This window comes from Dermacentor andersoni, chromosome 7, assembly GCF_023375885.2.
Source record: "Dermacentor andersoni chromosome 7, qqDerAnde1_hic_scaffold, whole genome shotgun sequence".
In the NCBI taxonomy this organism is placed as follows: domain Eukaryota; kingdom Metazoa; phylum Arthropoda; class Arachnida; order Ixodida; family Ixodidae; genus Dermacentor; species Dermacentor andersoni.
Window position 1 is genome coordinate 29,858,063 of NC_092820.1, and position 25,449 is coordinate 29,883,511.

At 45.8% G+C, this 25,449-nt stretch overlaps 1 protein-coding gene across 1 annotated transcript in view; it reads left to right on the forward strand.

Annotated features, from left to right (window-relative positions):
• Positions 1-25,034, forward strand: part of LOC126535338 (uncharacterized) — a 107,832-nt gene extending 82,798 nt beyond the window's left edge. The window contains exon 6 of the mRNA XM_072289048.1: positions 24,734-25,034. Within this exon, the coding sequence (XP_072145149.1) occupies positions 24,734-24,879 (146 nt within the window). The 3' untranslated portion in view covers positions 24,880-25,034. The remainder of the gene's footprint in view (positions 1-24,733) is intronic.
• Positions 25,035-25,449: the final 415 nt, after the last annotated feature.

Consider the following 25,449-nt stretch of genomic DNA (forward strand, 5'->3'; position numbering starts at 1 on the left):
GTAATACGCTTGGATTTTAAATGAAAATGAAGACTCGGTGCTCTTGGCAACGTTAGCGACACTCAACATGGGGTAGCGTTTACATCGAACTATTTCGCACGGTGTGCAGCCTTTTAAATTCGCTGAGGCAATTGTGAAGCATGTGACAACATCTTTGAGGTTGGTGACCCATCTGTATACCATGCGCGGAAGTGCAGAAAGAGTCTGGCGCATTTTCTCGCTCTGTAAGCTTAAGGGATGACGTTTCCGGAGGATGCGATTTAGGTTAGGAGTTGTGCTGAATAGCTGAGGATAAGGCGTTTCCGGGAATATGGAAGCGCTGTTCAGCGCATGACGATCAAAGTTGTCTGCTTTTTTGAATTGCGTCGCTTCTAACAGAGGGAGGATAACGCTGGCGTAGTAAGTCCTTACGGATGTGTTCATAGCACGATGCAAAGTCCTCTTTTTTAGTGCATAGACGTTTGATGCGAAGAGCTTGGCTATACGAGATTGCTGCTTTGCGATGTCCGACATGGCTACTGTGAAAATGTAAGTATTGTGTTTATAGGTCAATTTTCTGTAAACGTATGTACGAAAAGCTTATTGTCGTGCACACTTATACTAACACACGGAAAGGTGATTACGCAAGCCGGATATGTATGGGAGGCTGAGATGGTTAAATGGGGTGCATTGAGCTGAGAAATTAACTTCAATAACTCTTCGTCGTTGTGGGACCAAATTAGGAATACGTCATCCATTAAGCTTTGGTTAAATAGTGGTTTTAGTGCGCGTCTCTCAAGAAACTTTGATTTCAGTGCGCCCATGAATATGGTGGCGTAATTCGGACTATATTAGTGCCCATTGATGTTTTGATGACTCGCACGAAATGCTTTCTCTTAAATTCAAAATTATTCAGCCCTAATAGCAACTTTGTCAGAGTTCAAAGTGTGGGACAATAAATGAGTTTCTGAAACAATGACTCTGAAAACATATGCACAACTGTGTGACTGCAACCGAATTTGGTGTATTTGTGTACAGAGGTGCAAGATCACGGGTCATTAAGAGGCTGTCTGTGGGAATACTAATATCAATTATTTCGGATAGGACGTACGTGTTGTCTGTTACTTAACAGGAAGGAAGGAAGGAAGGAAGGAAGGAAGGAAACTTTATTTGGTCTTGCAAGTAGTGATAATTAACCACTAAGCGGGCCGCTCCCACGTCGGGACCGGAAAGCCAAGCCTCACGGCTACGTCGTGAGCCTGCTGGACAGCACAGAATTGTTCATCCTGGTCCGGGCTGCGGAGTGCAGCCTCCCACCTGGACGCATCCTTGATCGCCGAGTCTTCAATTCTTTCGCAAGACGAGAGCATGTGTTCGAGCGTGGCTAAAGCACCACAATCTTGGCAATGAAGCTCTGTATACGTCTCCGGATAAAACATGTTCAGTCTCCGTGAGCAAGGATAAGTACCAGTCTGTAGTAAGCGTAATGTAAGTGCCTGAGCCCTGTTTAGTTTAGAATGCCGCAAACTGTAAACCCTGCGATTAAGAAGGTAATACTTCGTGATTTCATTGTATATGGAAGGGGAGTCTCTGTTCTCGGGGATTACCGCCACGCCGTTGCGCGGGGCAGAGCGGAGGGTAAGATCTCGCGCTGCCTCATGAGCGGACTCATTGAGATTCGGAGGGGCTTCCTCGGTCATCCCAAGGTGAGCAGGGAACCAACATAAGTAGTGTTGAGAGATCTCACATGTCTGCATAATCTTAAAAGCAACCTTAGCCACCGAGCCCTTCTCAAAGGCCCTAACGGCAGACTTTGAATCGCTATATACAAAAGGCCTGCGCCTGTCAACCAGGGCGAGCGCAATAGCCGCTTGCTCCGCGACCTCTGGTCTATCAGTCCGAACGGTAGCAGCGTTAACGACACTGCCCTCATTGTCCACGGCAGCTATGGTAAAAACCTTTCTCTCCTTGTTAAAAGAAGCAGCGACGAAGCCAACCTTCTGATTCTCATCACGAATGAGTCTCAGCAGGCAAGCTCCCCTGGCCTTTCTTCTACCAACATTTCGCTCCGGATGCATGTTCCTGGGAACAGGCTTGACGTCATACCGATTACGGACCTTCAAAGTAATACCGACATGAAGCTGCGAAATCTTCTCCTGAGGAACACCTGACTCTTTCAGAATCTGCCGAACCATGCTAGTCGTAGAGAGACGCACCATCTGCGTCCTCTCCTGAGCCTCAGCTATCTCATCCAAGGTATTATGAATTCCCAGCTGGAGAAGTCGGTCGGTGCTGGTGCACATTGACACTCCCAACACTTTCTTCGTGATCTTCCTAATCTGCGTGTCAAGCTTCTCCTTCTCCAATGGTTTCCACTTGTGCATGGCCGCCACATAAGTAAAGTGACACAATACAAATGCGTGCATAAGTCTAATCAGACTATCCTCCTTGAACCCCGTCTGCCTGTTGGCCACCCTCTTCACTAGGCGTACCGCATTTTCTGTCTTGGCAATGATCTTCTGGATCCTCAGCGTGTTGGCGCCGTTCGACTCAATAATCATCCCCAGAACCCTGGTCTTATCAACCCTAGGTTTGAGACCGCCACTTCTTGTACGAAGCTCAATGCTCAGCTGGTCCACGGGTATCCATCCCCTTGACTTGGGTCCCCTTCTAGCGGGACTGCACAGAAACAGCTCCGACTTGGAGGGGGAGCACCTTAACCCCATCGGGTCCAAATAATGCTCAATTACATCTACTGCCTCTTGCAGAACATTTTCGGTATAGCCCTCACTACCACCGGGACACCATATGGTCACGTCATCTGCATACATGGTGTGCCTAATCCCTTCAATCTCCAAGAGCTTCTTGGTCAAACTGACCATGGCCAGATTGAACAATGTGGGCGAGATGACGGCCCCCTGAGGAGTGCCCCTGTCTCTTTGACTCCAGCTCCGCAACCTTCAAGGTAGCCTTCCTGCCTGACAGGAAGGACCTGACAGAGTCATGAAAGCGCGTGCCGAGGCCAAGATGCGAAATGGACTTAAGAATATAAGAGTGCCGAACGTTGTCAAAAACATTCTCCAGGTCCAGCCCTAGGATGGCCTTAACGCCCCTTCCATCTCCATCAATGACCTGATGCTTCATGAGCTTCATTGCATCTTGAGTCGACAGCCCGGCCTGAAAACCAATCATAGTGTGGGGGTAGACCTGGTTCTCTTCAGGGTACCTTGTAAGCCGATTAAGCACCGCATGCTCGGCTACCTTGCCCACACAAGAAGTGACCGAAATAGGCCTTAAGTTTTCAATGCTCGGGACTTTGCCAGCTTTGGGAATCAGCATCGTGAGAGCTGTCTTCCACTGCTCCGGAACCACCCTGTCTCTCCACATAGCGTTAACCTCTCCGGTAAGGTACTTGGTTGACCTATCGTCCAGATTCTTAAGAAGCTTGTTCGAAATCCCGTCCGGTCCGGGAGCCGACTTGCTCTTAAGGCTATGCAAAACCGTGCGTACCTCTTCCACAACAGGAAAATGAAAGCGGAATCGCTCTAATTAGGATGTCTACGGAAGTCGAATTTTTCTATGTTATGGTGCCACTCCAAGAGACAATGGGTCGGCTAAGATTATCTTTGTATTTTTGGCAGGACATAAAACCTGCTTAGAAGAAGCAGGAATTTCACAACGGCACTGCTGATCCTGCTTTGTTTTAGGTCACTGGGTCCTCCGAATGACTTCTTTATATTATGAAGTGGTATCTTTGTCTACCTGCTTGTAAAACATGAAGGGGGCTGACAGATGGAATAGCACACTGTGGTATAATGTTGTTAAACAGAGATAAGGTGCCTCAGAAAGGCTAGCCAACGTTTCGATAGCAGGACCCATCTTCGTCAAAGGCGACCTTGTCAACCTCGGAATGTTAGTTTTAAAGGGTTAGTGCAGTGACGTCACGTGCGGGTGTTGTCTCTGGCGGCTGGTTATAAAGGGAGACTTCAGAGGTAATGAGCGCTGTCGTCCGACGTCTGTGACGAGGGGACAAGAGTGGTAGAGTGTGAAGGCGGGGAGAAAAGAAAAGAAAGAGAAGCAGAAAAAAAAGAAGAAAGAAACTGGGGCGACACCAAGACGATAGAAAGAAACAGAGAAAGAACAAGAAAGAAAAAAAATAAAGAAGGACGGGGGCATGGGAGGGCGTCGGGGAGGCGAGAGGTTAGGGAGCATTCAGGGGTGTCGTTCGCGGCATGTTTTTGTGGCATAAGAAGAGCCGGTCAGGCGGTCAGTGCGCGAGTAACACAAAAGACAAAAAGAACATGAGTTGAAAGAGTGACTTGAGTAGCACAGCAGCAATACGTCGAGTAATTTTGAAGTAGTTAAGATGGTGACGAGGAGTCTGCGGTGCAATGTATGGGGAGACAGAAAGGCAGCGGCATGTTCTTTCAAGGGGCATTGCCCCAGCCACTCAGCATAGGTGTCCTGAACGGCGGCATCCAGAAATGGCGATACCATGGGTTGAGGTGCCGAAAAAGGCATATTGACTTCGGAATGTGTTGGTGAGGGTGTTTAAAAAATATATAAACAAAGGAAGAAAGAGGGGGGGAACCAAAACCGCAAATAAAAAATAGGAGGGTGACGTGCGTAGAAGCGGGCGGGGGCAAGTGTACATGGGAGAAGGGGGTCGTACAGTTGATATAAACGTAAAAACCAGAAAGAGTACATTAAATTGAATAGTAAGCAGGAAAAAATTTTCGAAATGGAAGAGTAGGTGAGGTTAAGAATTATGGTTAGCTGGTGGTATAATGTGTTTTGTGTCTTGGTTGATGATGTGAGAATTTCAGATTTAAGTTACCACTTTTAAGGATTCTAAGTTGCCACATGCCAGATTAATTCCCGTCGGGTGAAGGCATTTAAACTTCTGTATGAGGTATGATTCCGTATATTTCCTTTCGCGAGGTGAACGGCAATTTGTAGTATATAGAGCCTTGCTTTGTCAAATGTATGACAATATTCATTAAAGTGGCTGGCTACTGCTTTAGGTAAATTGTGTTTTGTGTCCATGCGGTGACCGTTGAGTGTTGTATGGATTTGTTGTCCAGTCTCACTTATGTATTATTTGCTACAAGCGGCACATTCTAGACAGTAGACTACGTTGCTTGATGTGCAAGTGAAAGCCGAAGTTACCTTATGTGGGTAATTCGACGGTGTACTTTTTACTGTAGTAGCAGATTGAATATGTTTGCATGTACAGCACCTGGGGCGGCCACAGGGACTGGTTCCCAACTTCCTCTTTGTCTTTAGTTTGGCATGCACAAGAACATCTTTAAAATTAGTATTGCGTCTGTAGGCTGCTCTGGGCGGGTCGGGAAAAATCTTATTAAGTTTCTGGTTGCTGGTGAGAATTGGGTAGTATTTACTGAGGATGTTATTCACGTTTGGGAGTGCGTTTGAGAATTTAGTAGTAAGAAGAGGCGTTGTTGTCCTTGTGATCCTCGGGCGGGGCTTGAGAACCTCGGCTCAATCAGGTTTGGTTGCAGCGGTGTAGGCTATTTGAAGGTCACTGTTTGGGTGGTTCCTGTTTGATTGGGTTTCTTTAAGGTAATCGAGTCTATCTATGTAGTCTTGGTTTTCAACGCAAATGCGACGTAGTCGTGTGGCTTGGCCTTTAAAGATGCCTTGTTTACGATGTCTGGGATGGTGGCTCGTATATCCTATGTACTGTTGTTTGTAGAAAGGTTTCCTATACAGTGTTGTCTTTAGCCCCCCATTCCCAATGTATATTGTTGTGTCCAGAAAGCTTATGCGCTCAGTTGAAGATTCTGATATAAATGTTATTGTTGGATGAAAGGAAATTACGAATGCTACATATTTATCTAGACTGTCTTGACCATGTTCCCATATTAGCAATATGTTGTCTATGTATCGTAGGTATCTGTGGGGCTTGTCAGCGCAGCGCGATAGAAAATCTGTTTCTAGAATCCCCATAAATATGTTCGCGTAGTTTGGCGCAAAAGGCGTACCCATGCTTGTACTATGTATTTGCAGGTAGTAACTCTCGTCAAATTCGAAGCAGTTATGTGTTAGAACTAATTCAAGGAGAGACAAGCAGACTTCAGCAGAGTGTTGTGCATTGTGTTTAGACAGCGTTTGTTTTATCGAAGATAAACCATCGCGGATTGGAATGTTGGTGTACAGGGCCGTGACTTCTAGTGTTGAGAGAATTATGTTGTGGGGTAATGTGCCTTAAGTGTTAATATCCTCCATAATTCGCAGCAGGTGGGGCGCATCTTGTACAACTGACGGAAGTGCTTTTGGCAAGTGACCAAGGTAGTGGTTAAGAAATGTGGAGATGCTCTCTGTCGGGGTGTTGTTGTTTGATACCATCGGGAGATCTGGGATAATAGCAGTGATTAGTTCAGTGGATGGAATTTTATGAATTTTCGGAAGGAGGTAAAAACGCCCGGCAGTCTCGTTGCTTTGTTTAAGAAATTTGTATTCTGACGGTGTTATGAATTCAACAGCCAAAAGTGATTTCAGCCTGTTGGTAATTGTCACTGTGTAGGATAATGTCGGATCGTTATCCAGCTTACGGTAATTTTCTGGGTTGTTTAGTTGTCTGTAAGCCTCGTGCTCGTATTTTTCTACTGGCTAAATAACTATACTTCCACCATCACCTGCTGCCTCATTAACAATGTCATTCCGGCAACTTAAATGTGAGATGATATGACTCTCCGACGCAGTTATGTTTTTAGGTCGCTTTAGATTACACAAGGTTCGGCGACGACATACAGCTGATTGAAGCATCGATAACATTCCAGAAACTTCCGAAAGATGCAGGCGCGTCCTGCGCTGAGCGAGAACATTTGCTGAGTGGTGAAACGTGGTCGCCCGATAAAGATAATCAAGTACACGTGTCAAAAGGGACGGCATGCTCTAAAGCACACTCCCAAGTTTTATCTATCAAAGCAATTATTCTTCTAGGAAGGCATAGTTTTCAGCTTTGTTGCTACGGTCGACTCTGTCATGACATAACACGCACTTTATATATTTCTCCGCTTGTTGCGTTGTCATCTGTTCCGATATACCGCCCAGTTCGTAGAACGTTGGGCACTGACCAAGTGGGGTTTATATCGGTCGCGAATATTGGGATGACAAGCGGTTACAAGACCTATTGTCGGAGATATCATGGAGCGAATCAGAATTGAAGTGCGTCTAGGTGCGGAGGGAAAAATAAAACAAAAGAAATGTTTGTAAAGGAAGGTTAGAAAGTATTTATCAAAATATTTTCATTAACGTATCAATTCACTTTAAGTTAATAATGCACTTAAAAGCGCTATCGTACGCGTTTTGTGTTTTACAACACAATAGTTCGATCTTATCGACCACTACAGTGTGGCTCTTCCTCAAGAAGAGATTGGGCACTTACGCAAGCCTATGGCGAACTCGCTTTTATATATATATATATATATATATATATATATATATAAATTATTTATTTATTTCGAAAATGACATACAAATACGAGCCTGCCCAAGCCAACAATGGGCTTGTGGGGCAGCGCTCGGCAGAATGGAGCAAGCCAGGGAGCGGCACAGTAAATCAATTATGTACAAGACTCAAAATAAAACTAAAGAAAGAAAGAAAGAAAGAAAGAAAGAAAGAAAGGGAAGAAACGAAATTACACATACAAATAAAAAATATAAGATTTAACTTCTTTCCGTGTGCTGGAAGATAAAACTTTATCTGGCAGGTCATTTAACACATCAGGTACATAGAAGGCACGGACACGTTTGCCATATCTTGTCCGTACTCTTGGTAAGGTAAAGCGGTCGCGTGTACGTAATGCTCTGGCGGGGACATACGGGAGGCAGAACTCATTGTTCCATATATACAAAAGGATTACCGTTTCTTTGAATAACAGCCTGAACGAGGGCATGTGCGAGCATGAAAATAGACTGGAATTGTTAGTAATGTGCACACCATACATCACCGCCCGAATTATGGATTTTAGTAAAGAATCAACTTTATTGCGCCAAAACACTGAACAGAAATAAAAAGAACAGATTCCATATCTCAGCACACTGTACGCTAATGCATGTGCTATTGTTTTCCTTACGTAAATTTGGCATAGTGCTTTAATAGAATGCAGTAGGCAGGCTATTTTGCGCAGCCTTTCACAAACGTTAGCCAAGTGAGTGTTCCAGGACATGTTAGAATCGAAATGAACACCGAGATAATTGACACTTGAGAGGTATGGAATAGGAGAGCAAGAACAATTGTTACACAGAGGAGAATGAAGAAACAGTGGAATGATGACAGGAATAGATTTCAGCGGATCGTGAAAACATACTAATTTAGTTTTATTCTGGTTATGTCTTCTAGAATGGCCTAATGGCGGTGTTCAAGTGAGCGCGGCGGTTTGGTTTGTAGTTGTGTTAATTATTTGCGTGTTCAACTACTGAATCTCGAATTCTGGCTGACCTGGCGCAAGGTTTATATGGCTAAAAGGAGTGGGGACTGCCAACTGGTCGTTATTGGATGTGGAAGGAAGGAAGGAGACAGTGCCAGGTGTCCTTAGATATCGCAAAAGAGACGCAAAGGCAAAAGCCTTGTAAAGCTTAATGTAATCCACGTTAATCGACCCTAATCCTGTTTACATAATTTACCATATTCTACCTTAATATTCCTTCATCCACCTTAATCCATATTAGCCGACCTTAATCCTCCCTAATTCACCTAAATCAGCTCTAATCCATGTAGTCCTCCTTCATCCACCTTAATCAACCTCAATCCTCCCTAATCCACCTTTTCTACCATTATGCATCATTATCCACCTTAATACAGTGTGATCCACCATAATCAACCATAATCCAACCTGTACCCTAATCTAATCACTAATCAATCACTAATGAACTTTGATAATCTATAATCATCTCTTATAGAGGGCTGCACATGCTTTGGTTCGCTTTTGGCCTTCCTTGGGTCATGTGACACTTTCTTTACCTCACAAAGCGACCTTGAAACGTAGAGATCGAAGGCTTTCACCTTACAAAACGTTATTGAAAGCCAGCGCTAATGTCTAGTAAAGAAGAGCGCTTGCTGAGTTAGGCCTAGTTGATGATACGCCAATTCCGAGTGAAGCCAAGCACTCCAGGAAGGAGGAAAAGGGTAAAGGAAATAAGGAGAGGTAAATGACAGTGTTGCATGAGTGCAGAATGTGTTCCGCGTCTGCCCTTATTTGCTAAGAGTTGGGGCAGTGAGTTCTGCTATGCCATCCGAAGTTGTAAAGGATTAGACGGGTGAGAAGAGTGTTTGAACTTTGCAAAGGACATGTGCTTGTTCCGTGTTGAGTGAAGGGTGAGGTGGGGGCAAAATAGTGCGGCTTTTTCTGACACAGGATGGATAGCTCATCAGAAACTCAAGACCTATCAGAGGGCTGCGCAGCAGACGACGGAGGTTTGGTGGCAATGAACCCCTTGCAATTTTTTAACAATATCACGTGAGCGTAGACCATGCGCCGTTTCAGCAGCCTTGTAGCCACGAACGACGGCGGGATTGGCAACTTTATGTGCGGACGTGCAAGTCGAATTCTAGTTCGAATGTCTTCTGCTGTGCTGTTCGGTTCAGGAGTGCCCTTTATCGCTTGAAGGCCCCTGCCACACTTTGCGGTCGATGCTCGTGCGATATTGTTAAAGAATTGTGAGGGTGTACCTTGAACCATTTCACCAAAACTACCAAGAAGGAAGCTGCAAAAACGGCCGAACTGCACGTTATCGGGGATTTGTACTTGCCATATACGATATCTAACAAGCTGAAAAAAAGCCCAAATTTTCAACGCCTCGGAAGTTCAAATCCATGGCCTGTTGGCATTGGATAGGCATGTGCCCAACTCGGTGGAAGGTGAAGTCAGAGAAAGGTGCCTGTTAGGAGGAGTGGACTGCCTTGCAAAGAATGTTCGACATGAACTTGTGCGGTGTAAGGATCCAACTACACAAGTGGTTTCGTATTTTAAGCAAAACACTATTCCGCTACTGCCGGACAATAAGGATGGAAGATTATTTGTTGTGTCATCCCGAACATACAGTGAACAAGCTGCACTTGCAGTGGGAAAGAACTTCATGCCAGTAAATAACCAAGCGAACAACGTAAAAGCCGAGGCCACATTGCTGTTTAAAGATTTTGAACTTTTAAGGCTGTCCAGAGCGGTTAATACTGCAAAGCTACGTGTGCTGTCGATGTTTTTTTAGCGTGAAAACGCACAAGCCACAGAAGCCATACGAGTGTATTTGTAGTGAACGAGATTCGTGGGAACATGTTGTAAGCCTGTTTCTTTTAAAGCAACTAAAATTGCTTGTAGTAGAAGATCCGTTTGTTCCGGAAATTTGAGATGATGTCACGCAGTTCTTGATAAGTCTTCAAGGGGGTGGCTATTCCTTTTCTGTAGATGTAGTAGGTTTATTTTATTCGGTGCCGCATACAGAATTATTTAACGTTGTGAAAACCTGTATTGACGAGAACGGCGTTCTTGCCTTTGAGGGAGCTGCAGGAATTTCCGTTGATAATTTTGTGACCTTACTGGAATTCCTTCTGTGTTCCATATTTGTGACGTAGAATAGCAGGCTTATATTCAACAGAACGGGATCTATATTGGATTATGCGTAGAACCAGTGCTGCGGAACATGTTCTTAGCCTCTTTTGACAGAGCGTTGGCTCAGGCCCTTGACAATGCAAAGGTGCATAAGGTTTTTAGATATGCGGATGGTTTTTCAGTTGCGTTAAAACACAAACCGTGCATGACTACCACTAACTTGGTGGATGAAATACTAAAGGAATTTAGACAACATGTGAAATGTTTGTCCTTCAAGCATGAGCTGCCTATTAATAACAATATACAATTTCTAAATATGAGCCTCACGGTGTGAGAAGAACATATTTGCTGGGCCTACTGTCCCCGATCACGCAAAGAGTTGATGGTATGTGATGCACTGCCCACTCAGAAGTCATTGAGAGGGGTATTGCCTCTGTGGTTTCGGAATGTGCGCTGGTGAGATCTTGCTATCACATGATGGCGGAGGGCTTTGACAGTCAGTTCAACCGGCTTTCCTCAACTGGGTATCCTCGCTCCGTCGTGGGTGCCGTAGCTGAAACCAGCCTTCAAAAATCGAAAGTAAAAAGAAGGAAAGGCTTCGGATAGAAAAAAGGCTAATAGTTGTACCTTATGAATACATTGTCGCGCCAAAATAGGAAAATGAAGACTTGGGAAGGAAGAGTACGAAACGACAGATTGAGCGCTGCGAAGTAGACATGGTAGGAAAGGGGCCCACTGTACTAGAAATGTAGTTGAGTAGAACTTGTTGCTGGGCGGGTTGGTTGGGATCTAATGAATACATTGTTGCGCCAAAAAAGGAAGATTTTTTACTACTCTACCACTCCTTTTTTGGCGCAACTACTCTACTCCTTTTTTGGCGCAACAATGTATTCATTAGATCCCAACCAACTCGCCCAGCAACAAGTTCTTCAGCGCTCAATCTGTCGTTTCGTACTCTTCCTTCCTAAGTCATTATTTTCCTTTTATGGCGCAACAATGTATTCATTAGATGCTAGCAGATCCCAACCAACTCACCCAGCAACAAGTTGTACCTTACGCAGACAAGGCTGCGCACAACTTTAAGAAGGCAGCTAATAGGTAGGAGGCACTTTTGGTCTTCTCAACACCAAGCAAACTATCGCCCCTGGTCCTGCGGATTTCAAAAGCGCCTGAGCCACCTGTATGTGGTAAGAGGCATGCTAGGCCCCACGTCACCTGTGCGGTGGGGGTGGTTTATGAAATTCCGCTCAGCTGCCGCAAGATTTACATCGACCAAATGGGCCGATGTGTTAATGCCAAAGCGAGACATCATGAACTTTCCATTAAGAATAACCACTCAGAATATCTACCTGTGCACTGCAAATCCTGTAAATGTAAGGCAAGATTTAAAAGGATCACCATTCTTGGCAGAAGCAATGAGCTGCTGGAACGTGATATGTTGGAGGCATATTATATAAGAAGAAAAGAAGGTATCTCCATTAGCGATACGTCAGTTGTGTTACGCAGTGCTGAGTAAGAATTTTTTTAGATGCTTTTTAGGTTAGCACATAATTGATAGTGACAGATTTATGGTGATATGATGCGCGGAATGTTGGTGCTCATGTATGGCCTGCCCATATTTTACGATGTTTTCAAGAAATAAAGTTAGTTGCGCGTGACCCCCTTTCCTTTCATCGGTTTATCTTGGTGCGTTGCGACGTCTTCGTTGTAAGGAGCATGCACCAACTAGCCTAACAACAAGCGTTATTAAGTCCCCTTTCGTATTGTTCCGCACTCAGACAAAACCTCGAAGATTGACGTTCCTGTCAAAGAAGAGACAGTGTCGTGCTACCGCATGAAACCAGCCTATCTTGAACATTAACTCTTCATTCCTTCCTCCATTCACACCTAAGGCTCCGGCTTTGTAGGGGAGGGCAAGGAATACACGTTTTTACAGCTTGAGAAAGGAAAGTCGACTAGCTTTATTCAAAAAGGAAAAGCCGGATTGCCGAGTGGCAGTGGTGGTGGCCCAGTCGGGCGGCCGCTTGGTTTCCAAGGAAGACCAGCGGGCGATGACCCCCACGGCGAGGCACGGCGAAAGCACGACCAGTCGCTACAAGCACGACCGCAATTTAACTTGGACACAAATAGAGCCAATGGCAGCGGCCAGAAGACGCGCACATCCGCGTTGCAGTTCTGACGCAGTTCGCAGTTCCGCTATGCTAGCAGAACTTTGTCGTTTACCATTACTATAAGAGCAATATGGGGAATGCGGCAGCCATATGAGCAGTGCTTGCGTATCACCGCACGGCTCTGAGGGATCTGCCCGACCCGCTCAGTACTGAGAGTCAGCTCAGACCTCAGAGTCAATCTTTTATTGCAGTAGCAATTATATGGACACTGCAGGCGTACTTTGTTCTGTCGCCGTAGTCGTGAGGTTCCGTAAAAATCCAAGGGCGATAACACCATCGCTGGGCGCCCTACGCGGTATGTGCGAGTGAAAGCGTGTGAGGGGAGCCGATGATCACTGCTCAATCTTGCCCGCGCGGAAGGGAGGAAAGCGAGGTGGAAACGCGCCGTCTGCCGTCGCGTGCGAGGCACCCAACGTTGCGAGCCACCGGGGGGAGCGGAGGAAGGGGATTGGCGTTCTACTCCGGCTGCAACTGCGCATGTGACGGCTGGGCTTGGTCGCGCGGCCGTATATAGAAAGCGATCTGAGTTGGGGGCGGAGTCTAGGTGCGTCGGCGGCTCGGAGCTATCTGTGTGTTGTGTCACCTCGGCGCTCAGTTTGCGTTGAAACGATAGACACTACGCAGGTGACTTCGCTCGCTGCTGCTGCGTATTTTCTCACGACAGCGTTATGACAGCGAGTGTCCGCGGCCATCGAGTGTGATGTGTTCATCTCTGTTATGTACGCTGACACCATGCTTGTTAATTTAGTTGGCAAGCGAATGTGTACAAGTTGATGCGACCGATAAGAGTAGTACCCTTACTTTGTATGGCTGTCTGCTATCTAGTACCGCAATCGATGCTTTGCTTTTAGGGGGAAACTGCGACTTTCCCCCTAAGGTTATGGGTCCGTTTCGATGACTTCCTTTACCTACATTGGTCTATAAGCTAGAGGTTGTTCACCTTGGTGATCTGCTGCGGATGTGTGTACGGTCGGGCACGAAAACCACACCTCCTGGCTCGGATATTCTAGGGCCAACAGGAGCGAATCGGACTTCGCAAGAGCCGCACAGTTCTACGGAGCCATCGTCTAAGTTCACGCCTCGTCGTAGGCACAACCCAGGGACTCGATGTCTTTATAGAGAGCTGATTACTCTTGCCGGGGATCCCATTGACATCTTCCATCTGGTTTGTGTTGCCACACTTATCACCGGACTAATCTCCGAAGCCAGATTCCGGGCTGTTAAACCGATTCCATTCTTGTAGCATTTTCTTTTATTGGAATGCTCAGCGTCAAGTAGCGATAGCTCAAACATGGCAGATGTCTGGTACGTGAATGGGTGCTATAACATAGCAAAATTGTTACCGGCAGCAGTAACCCTAGTCAGCTTTATGTTTTCTAGCTAATGTTACAAGTAGACAAACACTTGCAAAAAGCTCGCGGGAACGTCATGTTGCGCTTCGGCGCGCCTCTATATTTTCGGAATGAACCAGAGACACAGAAAGCCCTTTTTCGCAAGGCGGTTGGGTGGGGGGGGGGGGGGGGGTGAGTCGGCCCACACGTCGTCACCTTGGGGGGAATATACGCACTAAGTTTCACGTGGAAAACTTGGTAGCGTAGGGCTGACAGAGCGGAGTTAAAACGCAGGCTATCGCGTTCGTACCCCTGGTAATCACGTGACAATTGCTGATGCGTCATTTATGCGGGAGAAATGAAGGTAAGCTAAATAGTGGAGAGCCTGGTCAAATCGAAAGAGAGACAGGGAGAGAAAAAAGGAAGGAAAGACAGGGAGGTTAGCCAGTGTAAATACCGGCTGGCTACCCTGTGCTGGTGAAAGGGCTAAAGGGAGTAAAAGGAGAAAGAAGAGAAAAAAAAAACGATAAAAATCGACACAGTAACGCGATGCTACGAGCGACAACAGTCAAAGGCGGTCGCACAGTTCAGAGGCCCTTAAAAACTTCAGCAAAGCCCTTAAGGCCTTGAGTGCCGAAACCCATCTGGACCAGTGTCCTAGAACTTTCTCTTCTCTGAAGGGGCGATTGTCCGAGTTAACTGATGGGAGCTAGTAAACCGCTGAATGAAGGCTCCTGTTTCGGACTCACTGTTCTTGCCCATCTTTAGCTAAAATATGCCGTCGGTAGTGACAAGGAGAAAACAATGTCAAAGAGTGAAGTTCTTGAAACAGGCACCTAAAAAAAGCTATTTACAAATCGCCGCGGTGGTTTAGCGGCTATGGTGTTGCGCTGCTACGGAAGAAGTTGTGGGATCAAGTCCCGGCAGCGGCGGCCGCGTTTCGATGGAAGCGAAATGCAAAAACGCCCGTGTCCCGTTTTTGGGAGCACGTTGTAGATCCCCAGGTTGTCAAAATTTCTGATGTCCCCCAGTATGGTGAGCCTCATACTGATATCGTAGTTTTGGAACGTAAAACCCCCGCGCTTTTGATGCATCGACATAAGCAAATCCGTTCATATAACAGGGTAAAGTCGGAACCGCATGGCGCGATTTCAGGCGCGATTGACGCACGGATGGTGGGACGCGCGCGTCATTTTGACGCGTGCCCAGCATGATCCGTCACGAAATCGCGCCGCCGCGTGCTGCTGCTCGGAGCAGAAAAAAAAAAAAACGCGTCGACCGGCGCGTCCGCCAATCAGTTCAGGTAAGTCACGTGGCATTTGGTCACGTGGCATTTTGGTATTTTGTTTTTCCACCATATGGCCCTGCTCTCTGCGCATCTCCGCTAGGCTGCAGAAAATGGAGGCTTTGTAGGAAGAGCTTCTCAAACAGGTGCAAGAGCTCAAAAATGAGCTAAACAGGGAGTGTGATGCACGGAAGGTAGTTGAAAAGAGACTTGAAGCAGCCGAGGAAAAGCTGAACAGGGCCGCCATTGTAAACGAGAATGCATGACAGTGGAACGCAGACTCTCGACGCGACAGGCGAGGGAGGGTCAGCGAAATACGTGGAATGCATGCAGGGTGACGACGGGATAGCTGGAAAGAGCGGCACCTACCTTGTGGCCGCCACGCGGAAAAAGCAGGAGCCCAGGCGACAATGCCCCTTGTCGAGTCCGGATCACGCGGAAAAGGACAAAGGGAAGCAGGGCGAGGTAGGAGAGAGTGAAAGGGCGATTATTGCTGGCGACTCAAACCTGGCTGGGTGCTCAAAAGCAATTGTGGAAAATGTGAAAGGCGACAAAAGAGTGGCGGTAGGGTCATTTCCAGGGCGGACACTGGGTTCTGTCATGGAGCGAGCAAAAGAAAAGCTCGCGGAAAATGCCCACGTGCGCAACCTTGTCATAGTAGCAGGTGGGCTAAATGACGTCCTAAACAGGAAAGGGCCAGGACTAGCCCGGCGCTTGGCGAAGGGGGTGGACGACTTGCGCGAGCTATCCACTCAGGTGCAGATCGTGGTGTGCACGGTGCCGGAGGTGCCCGTACGTGACAATCACGTACAAAGAGCCGTAGTGGCTGCTAATGAGGCAATATGGAAAATGAGCCGAGAGAAAGGCTAAGAGGTTGTCGAAGTAAACAGGGACATGAGAAGTTGGGGTGGTTTTAAACGAGACGTTATCCACTTGAATTACAGGCTGGCACGAGAAGTGGGCTGGCGTTTCATATGTTGAACCTATCGTACTTCTTCAGAAAAGGGCCTTGCGATTTATGACTTTTTCGGACTACAATGCTAAATCAATGTCGCTGTTTCAAAGTTTAAATATACTGCCTTTTAATGTATTACTGAATGTTAAATCTATATTGCATACTCATAACAGCATAACCACTAACTGTCCTTTGAGTGTATCAAATTTTTTACATTCCAGAAGGAATACACGCAACGCACTTAAGGGAAATTTCCTCTTGCCAAAAATGCATAATGTATATGGAAGGTGGAGGTTAAGCAACACTGGAGCACTTGTATGGAACAGCTTACCAACAGAAGTAAAACAAGCAAAATGTTTTTCACTATCAGTGAAATCCCATTATAACTCATTACTATTATCTGCATAGTTTTCATCTGCATGGTGTACACATGTTTACCTTTTTAACTTGCACTGTATAATTTACTAAATACAAAATACTTTCTGTGGATTTGTCGTAGCTAATACACGTACCCTGCCTTGTGTTTTAAATGAATGTTTATGTATATATAATTTATTTATGCTTCTTCGTATTGATGTTAAGATTGTGAACAATTACTAGCATGGATCCCAACTAGCCTTGAGCTAGGGATCGAGATGTCCTGTACAATATTTCCTGTGTACTTACCTATTTTGAATAAACTTCAATTTCTTTCTTCTTCTTAAAAAAAAAAATTGTAGTCGCGCGGTTGCCTATTTAGGGGGCCCGCTGGCGCTCAGGAGGTCAGAGTAGATAGTAATGAAGAAGGTCACCTAGGGGAACATCAGAAGAACATCGCCGTCGATAACAGAAAAAGGAGGAAAGCAAGAAAAAGAGCTTGCCATGCAATGGGCTACATAAACATGCAGGGCGGTAGAAGAAAGGAAAAGCGGGCAGAGATTGAGGAGCAGTTACATAGAGAACAAATATGGGTGTATGCGGTTACAGAAACGCACCTTAGAGACTCAGAAGAGCTGCCAGTTATTGAGAATTATGTTTGGTAATTGTGCAACAGAACTAAGTCGGAAAAAAAGGGAGGGGGAGTCGGAATGCTCATCCATCAGGGAGCCAAATGGAATAGAGTAAATTCACAATGTCAAGAGCATCTTTGGTTATAAAGTACAATGAGTGGGAAAGAAACTTGGCTGGGCGTTACGTATTTGTGGACCAGAAAAAATTGCACAGAGAATGAAGAGTTAGTGGAAGGCATAAGCGCTGATATTAAGGGTTTCGGGAATGGTGCTGAAATTGTCCTATTAGGTGACATGAATGCCCACATACAGGATTTAGGTGGCTATACCGACAATAACGGGAAGTCAATGCTAGTAGACCTTTGTGAGCAACACAACCTCGTTATCGTGAATACAGGGCCTAAGTGTGAAGGACAGATCACGTGGGAAGTGGGAAACCGGTAATCGACCATTGATTACTGTCTGATGACCGAAGGAATTCATGATAAGTTGAGAGAAATGGTCATCGATGAGGAAGCGCTTAGCAGCATAGGGAGTGACCATAAACGCATCATTTTGAAAATGGGATATGTAGTGGGGAAAGAGAGCAAGGAGGGCAAAATGGCCAGTCCAAATTTGAACGCTGAACAAATAGCAAATATAGTCACTAGCGTTGAGCAAGAACTTGGCAAATGGCCAATTAAAGAGTGGGAATATGGTGAGCTTCTAAGTATAATAACGACAGAAATACGGAAAGAGAAACAACATGTTCGTTGAAAAGGAAAAAAGAAACCGAAAAGTTGTTGGAACAGGGAGATACGAGAAGCGATCGCCGAACGACAGAAAGCAACTCGAGACCACAGGCAGGCAAAGAAGGCGCAGTTGCCGCAGGATGAAGTAACCAGTAAAAGGGAAATATACCGGGAGAAAAAATAAATGGTTCAAATACTGGTGCAAGCAAAATTAAAAGGTTAAAGTGAACATTGGTTGTCAGAAATACGTGAGAAAAAGAAGGCCGCACCTAAAATATTTTGGAACCACATAAAATTATTAGGCTGGAAGTCAACAACAATAAAACAACATATCCTAGACGAAGATGAAAACAGGCTGGAAAGAGAAGCGGCAATAAATTACATCCGAAAAGTAACAGCCGAATCTTTCCAAGGCAATGACGAGGTTGTATTTGAAGAAAAAAAGAGCATGAAAAAGACCCAAGTGTAAAAGGAGCTGGTGCTGACAAATTTAAACTGGAAGAAAGCGGAAGAGAAAATTCCTAAGCGCACAGCCACAGGGCTAGACGAGGTTCCCGTTAGGCTGATAAATGAACTAAGACCAAAAAGTAAGGAAGCTCTGGTAAAAGCAGTGGAAAAAACTTTAAAAGATAGAGGAATACCAGAAAGTTGGTGACAAAGTAGAATGAATGTAATTTATAAAGGTAAGGAGAAGAAGGACAGACTTCACTCGTATAGACCGTTGACCATTACATCGGTAATATACAGGCTAGCAATGCAGGCAATCAAATTAAAGCTTGAAGCATGGGCAGAGAATAATGGCATTTTGGGAGAGCTTCAGAATGGCTTCAGAATAGGTAGGCGTTTGGATGATAACTTGTTTGTTCTTACTCAGTGTATTGAAATATCAAAAGCAGAAAGCAGACCATTGTATGTGGCCTTTTTAGACATTACAGGAGCCTACGACAACGCAGACCGCAACATTTTGTGGGATATTCTGGAAGGGGAAGGCTTAGGTAACGATTGTCTACAGCTTTTGAGAGAGATTTACCTATAAATTCCCGTTTGCGTTGAATGGGAAGGGATAAGGAGCGAGGAGATATATTTCATATTCATATTAACAAGGGACGGAGGCAGGGGTGCCCTTTAACCCCGCTGCTGTTTATGATGCACATTGTGAGGATAGAGAGGGCGCTAGAAGGAAGTAATATCGCGTTTAATCGTTCATACAAACAGGCGGGTACAGTAGTAGAGCAGTAACTCCCAGGCTTATTTTATGCGGACGACATTGTGTTGCTAGCTAACAAGCAAAGTGATTTGCAACATCTGGCTAATACCTGTAGACAGGAAGGCAACAATTTAGGTTTGAAATTTACTGTTAGAAAATCAGGTGTTATGGTAGTGAATGAAAACAGTGAACAGACAGTGGAGATACAGGGCCAAGAAACACCTCGGGTAACAGAACATAAATAACTTGGTATACGGATAAACGAAGGCAATAGATATATGGAAACACAGGAAAAAACCATAACAGTAAAGGGGAAGAGAAATGCAGCCATAATGAAGCACAGAGCGCTATGGGGATACAATAGGTACGAGGTCCTCCGAGGTATGTGGAAAGGTGTAATGGTTCCAGGACTTACTTTTGTAAATGCGGTTGTTTGCCTTAAATCAGGGGTACCATCAGGACTCGACGGGAACCAAAGGTCAGTGGGTCACCTTGCATTGGGCGCTCACGGTAAGACTACAAATGAAGCTGTGCAGGGTGATATGGGCTGTACTAGTTTTGAAGTGAGGGAAGCTCGCAGTAAAATTGAGTATGAAGAACGGCTGAGGAATATGGAAGAAAGTGAATGGGCTGCGAGAGTGTTCAGGTATCTGTACAAGAAAAACATTGATTCATAGTGGAGGAAAGAACTAGGAAGCTTACAAGCAAGTATGCGGCCTGTAAGGTGGGCAACACAGCAACAAAGACGGTCAAGTGGAAAGTCAGAGAGGCTGAAATAATCTCATGGGTGGCGGCAATGGAAAAGAAACCTGTCATGAGTAACTACTTAAGAGGCAATAACGAAATCAGGAAAGGAACAATTTATGATAACTCAAAGGGAAGCTCATTACTTTTCGAAGCCAGATCGGGATGGCTTAGAACATGCACCTATAAAGCGAGATATAAGAAGGAAGAAGAAGCATGTGCTTGCTGCGGTAAAGCTCGGGAAACGACAGAGCATGTTTGATTAGAATGTGAAGACGTCTACCCAGCGGTCGATTTAGGCACCACTGGCCTCCTTGAAGCCCTTGGGTTCAGCTGGAGCAGTGGTAAAGCAAACATGTCTGCAGTAGGCATGAGTAATAGGCGATTGGAGGATTGGTCGAAGAAAAGTAGGGAAACGACAAAAGACGGAGACGTACAAAAGCACATTTCGCAATAGGGAATCAGAACATTTGGGCGTGGTAGTTCATAGTGTTTTTTTTTTCTTTTTTCATTGTTAAACCTAGGTAGTACATTAGGCAGTATAATAGCAAGAGCTTGGCGGTGCAAGCCACCGCCCCTTTCCAATGGGGACCCTCATAACATCCATCCATCCATCCATCCTCGACGGAACCGGCGCGCGCGTCGACGGAAAGACGTGCGACCGCGGAGCGGAAGGTACATAGTCGCAGTTTCGCACACTATTCGACAATCTTGCTGTTTGAAATGAAGGTTGATAAAAACACTTTGGAAAAAATATCGCTGTCTAATTACCCGAGGAATGTCTTTATTGTAATGTTCTGTAAGTTTAAGGGCATATAATATATGCAGTAAAAAAGACAATTCATGTCCTTGGGAGATAGGTTGTCTGGCAGCGAGGAAAACGCGGCGCGAAAGGGGCGCTCCTTTTTTTCGTACGGGTGCTCGCGCGTCAGCGGCCACGCGGGCCTTTGCCGCGCGTCGCGTTTTTCGTTCGCGAAAAACGCACCATGCGGTTCCAGCTTAAAAGCTCTTACGACAACGACAATACTGTTCCACTCTGCTAAAAACCCTAATGCAATCAAAGAAACAACCAGTATAAAATATATAGACCGCCTGTGTGCTATACCTGGAGTGATAGAAAGCGGTAGATACGACGCGGTTTTGTTTGTTGCTGTGGCAAGATTCAAGTCGGTATCACGCAGTAAAATGTTTTGGTTGTCGCTGTTTGCGCTGGCGAATTGGCATGCCATGACCTTCGTGACAACGGCAAGGGCCCAGAAATAAATATGTAATGGGTTTTGTTAGCCACATGTTTCTTGACAAAGAGCGGCGAAGATGACCTGCCCAATTAAAAACAGCAGATGGTTCATTGAACCCTAATGTCGTTTGTTTGATGCAGTTCTCAAAGTAAAATCATCATAACAGCGCTTGAAAATAAAAATAATTATACTTAAGGGCACGCGGGACCTCGAGGAATCCCATTGCAGGATCTGACATGGGGCGCTATAACGTAAAACTATTCCAAACTTTTCTATTCCAATTCTGCTATCCGCCCTCCACGATTGGTCAAAATCTTTTTTCGACCACCCCCACTTCAACTGTTTGTCCCGCGACGCCACGAAAACCGCGATAGCTCCCCATCTGATATGATGTGTACACAGAGGTTATGCATGATTTGACAAAAAAAAGAAAAACTTATTTCTGATTCGACCCCTTTTTGCCATTAGCCCTCGGCTATTGGTAAAAAGTTTTCGGGCTGCACCCACTTCACCTGCCTGCCACGCGACGTCACAAAACCGCACAAACTCACCGCGTCAAAGTGACGTGTACGCGATAAAGATGCATTAATATGCCGAAAAAAACGGAATTTTCTGTGGAATAGCCGCAGGCTTCCCCGTTCCGAAAGGAATAAAAGATGGCTGCCGCGGATCGCTGAGACGCTGGCTACTCGCACCTGCCGGAGAGCATGGGTGTATTGGCGCATAATAAAACTTCTTGCGTGGCCATGTAACGTTTTCGAGCACTTTCGGCACGTTTACCAGCTCATTCTGCCAACTCTTCTTTGCTGAGGGTCAGTTTTAGCGTCATTCTTAAGCTTCCGTTGCATGCCGCCGTGATTTTCGACCCGCCACCACAAGCTAAGTAAGGGAAAGCCGACCAACCGCGTACGCCGGCACCACCCTCTTCATCCGGTTATCGATTTTCAGTGCACTGGCTCTGCCCCAGCGGATCCCTCTCCACTTGAGCGTTCTCCTCACCTCTCGTCAGCCAATTAGAGACGACAAGCCGCTCAGTGTAGGCAATGTTATTCATTTTTCAAACAAACAAAAGTGACCTCCTATGGACGAGGAGATTGTTTGATTGGTCTGTACAGACAACCCTGTGGGTGACCGCCCGGTGCTTGTGTCGGTGGTTACGCAAATTTGACGTCAGGAGATTGGAATAGAAACATATTGGAATAGTTTTACGTTATAGGGCCCATGCACTAAGTTGTCATGAAGGGCACGGAAAACCCAGCTATGTCTCCGTGTAGACATTGGCCGCCCGATCTTGTTTCGCAGAACACGCAGGGTTGATTCGAGGTCAAATATTATAGCGGCCATCGGCATTTCCGACGGGAAGAATCGACCTAGCTCTCCGCACGATTCCTTGGAACATGCTTTACTGCGCTACGGTGACCTAACTAGTGAGCGCCATGCATTTCCTTTTGCGCGCACGGCGTATCGTGATGGGCCGCTCTCTGCAGTCGTGTTCACGGTTTATTCATTCCTGCGTGGCCACAGCAACGCAACGTCCAGGCAAACTAGAAATTCTGAAAAAAAAAGAACATGTCGCATTCTCGATTGCGCAGGACAGAGGACAGCAAGTTGAGCGCCCTATTCGAATTAGGCACCTCAGCAATACCCATAATGACGCCACGATGATCTTCATCAATCACAGCCCGTACTCAACTCCGCGGCGTCCCTGCAACCATTGATACTCGTTTTTTGCTCAATTAAAGCGATCTGCGGTGTTTTGTGGCCTGTGTAAAGAGTGAATTGGTATAATAACGTGCTGCAATAGCACTTTCTTAAAACAGTGCGGCGGCTCGCCTTTAGGGCACACAGTAGCTAGAACTACACGTGGCGACATGCCGCAGCTGTCTCAAAGTGTTGGCACGGCCGCACGTGCGAACGTCTTTGCCACCGCGGCAACCACGTGACAGAGTCGGGCCGACCTGATGGCGGCAATTTCGCAAAGTGAGTGTTCCTTTGATGACAAAAAGCATTGGGCAGTAAAGCCAATTGATGTCTAGTACCTGTCCTGGGCATATTGTGTTTGTCTAGTACTGAGCGCTGTAACCATGTTTAAAAAGCAATAGCCCGACTGTCAACTCAAGCAATGTAATGGGCTCATACCTCCGAAGCGTGCGAGGGTAATACTACCTTTTCGTTGTGACAAACCACGTTACGATCTGGGTCGAGCTTTTACTGCGCACGTTGAATACACAACATATAGAAGCGCTGATTGGAGGCTTTAGCATTTCCCGCGAAGTGTATTACACATATTTTTGCATAGCTTACAGGTAAGAGGGTCGAGGAAGCGTATTTACTCTTGGTGTGAATCATAAGCAGACAGCAACTTACCCTGGAAAACATTCGCGCTCGTTGGTGTGATTTAGTGTTCATCCTTAGAATGTGCCCTGTTTTTGAAGCGATGAACATTACGAAAAAGAGTAGTTGCAATTTGAAAGCACTGTTGATTGCACATATGAAAATAAAATAGAGACTAAAATGTCAACTTGCCAGGGATGGTGCTTGCCGCGAGAACGACGGTTATTGTCTCCACTGAGCTCACTGCGGCAATGCTCTTAGTTTTTACAGTGACGCTGTCTTTGGCTAGGATCCAGGGATTTCATCTGGTGTAACGTCGATAGAGAACTATCACCTATGGCTCATACCCCCAAATGCAATGGCTCGTACCCCCGTAAGACAAAGGCTACGACCACTCAGCAAAGTGAAGTGAACAGTGCATACAATCTTTGGAATAACGCAGACAACGTACGGAACAGCATACCTTTCGATAAAGAACAAGCTCCAAACAAGCATAGGAACCACATAATTGGTGAGAAGGCATTCCTGCGCCTACATGAAATGCGAAGCACGTAGCGCTCTTCGCAAACGTTTCCCGGTAAAGATTGCTGTTGCGCAAGCTGCCGCAGCGACAGCAGATTGGTTTTAACATATGAAGCAAGGAGTGACGTAGCTACACTTTCGCACGTAAAAGAAGAACCCGCCTAGCAACTGCTCTGTGTTGTGACAGTGCTACGGGAAGGCCACGTATAGTGAGGACTCCTCATGAGCAGCGTCCCGAATGAAGGCTGCAGATACGGTTTACGTTACTGACAAGGACACAATCTTGTCTTCTCATATGAAATCTTTGATGGACAGCGTGCCTTTTGCACTAATGTTTTCTCGCGCTTTTTTCTTTTTGACATTGTTTATGCTTTTATTGACTGCCCCCATTCAATGACCGTGAAAAAGTGGTCGCCTAAAAGCAAATACCGCTAACCTTTTTTGGCCCTGTCAATTTAGCGTAGTTGATTATTCCACATGAGCAATGTATGTTAATGAGAGCAGTCGTATACATACGACACTTTCTCAATCGGCAGCCGGGTAAGGTTTATTTTTTAATGCTCTGCAGCTTAATGGATACGTTTTGAATATATAGGGTGCAGCATATCGATATGTTGCTTTCTGCATTTTGGGGCTTATTTAATTTGATGTAATTTGATTTCATCATTTTTCAGAGAGAACGACATGCACAATGTGGGTAAAAAAATCGTATTTGCAAAACCCTTTAAGACATTGCCATTTCGTACTGCTCGCCTTGTGCAAGAACCCTGCTTATAACGCCTACATGTATGAAAAGAAAGTGTGCGGAAACACGACATAATAACATAGTCAATAAAGCAGAAACCAGTCACAAAGCGTCCGAAATAAATTATATTTCATTGCGACACCTTCGAGGCGCTTTATGAACGTCCGTTTTTGAGAAGTGTTGTAAAAGAAGGCTGAAGTAGGTGAATAAATGAAGTGGCGTACTCTTCACCTGCGGTAATTTCATGTTCGTTGAAATGGTGTATTGAACCACCCTCCGCCTACCTAGAGAGTTCTTCGCCCCTCCTTCTGCAGCCGACCTGTCACCGCCTGACTACGTCGAGCAACTGGGGTTTCTATGTCAACGCCTGCGACCAACTCCGGCCCGACAAGTTTCCGCGTATGAAGTCTTCGTGAGCAAGGACCTTGCTTGATCAAGCCACGTCTTTGTGCGACGCGAAGGCATGCGGCGATTACTTACAGATCCCTACGAAGACCCATTCGAGGTGCTAGACCACGGCGAAAAGAACTTCGCCGAGAACTCCGCCGTGGTCGTGAATGCCACAAGGATGTTGCGGCGATTGACCGCGTGAGGCCAGCATACACGACGAACACATGGGCTCCAGTTTCACTCTCCGCAAGTTCA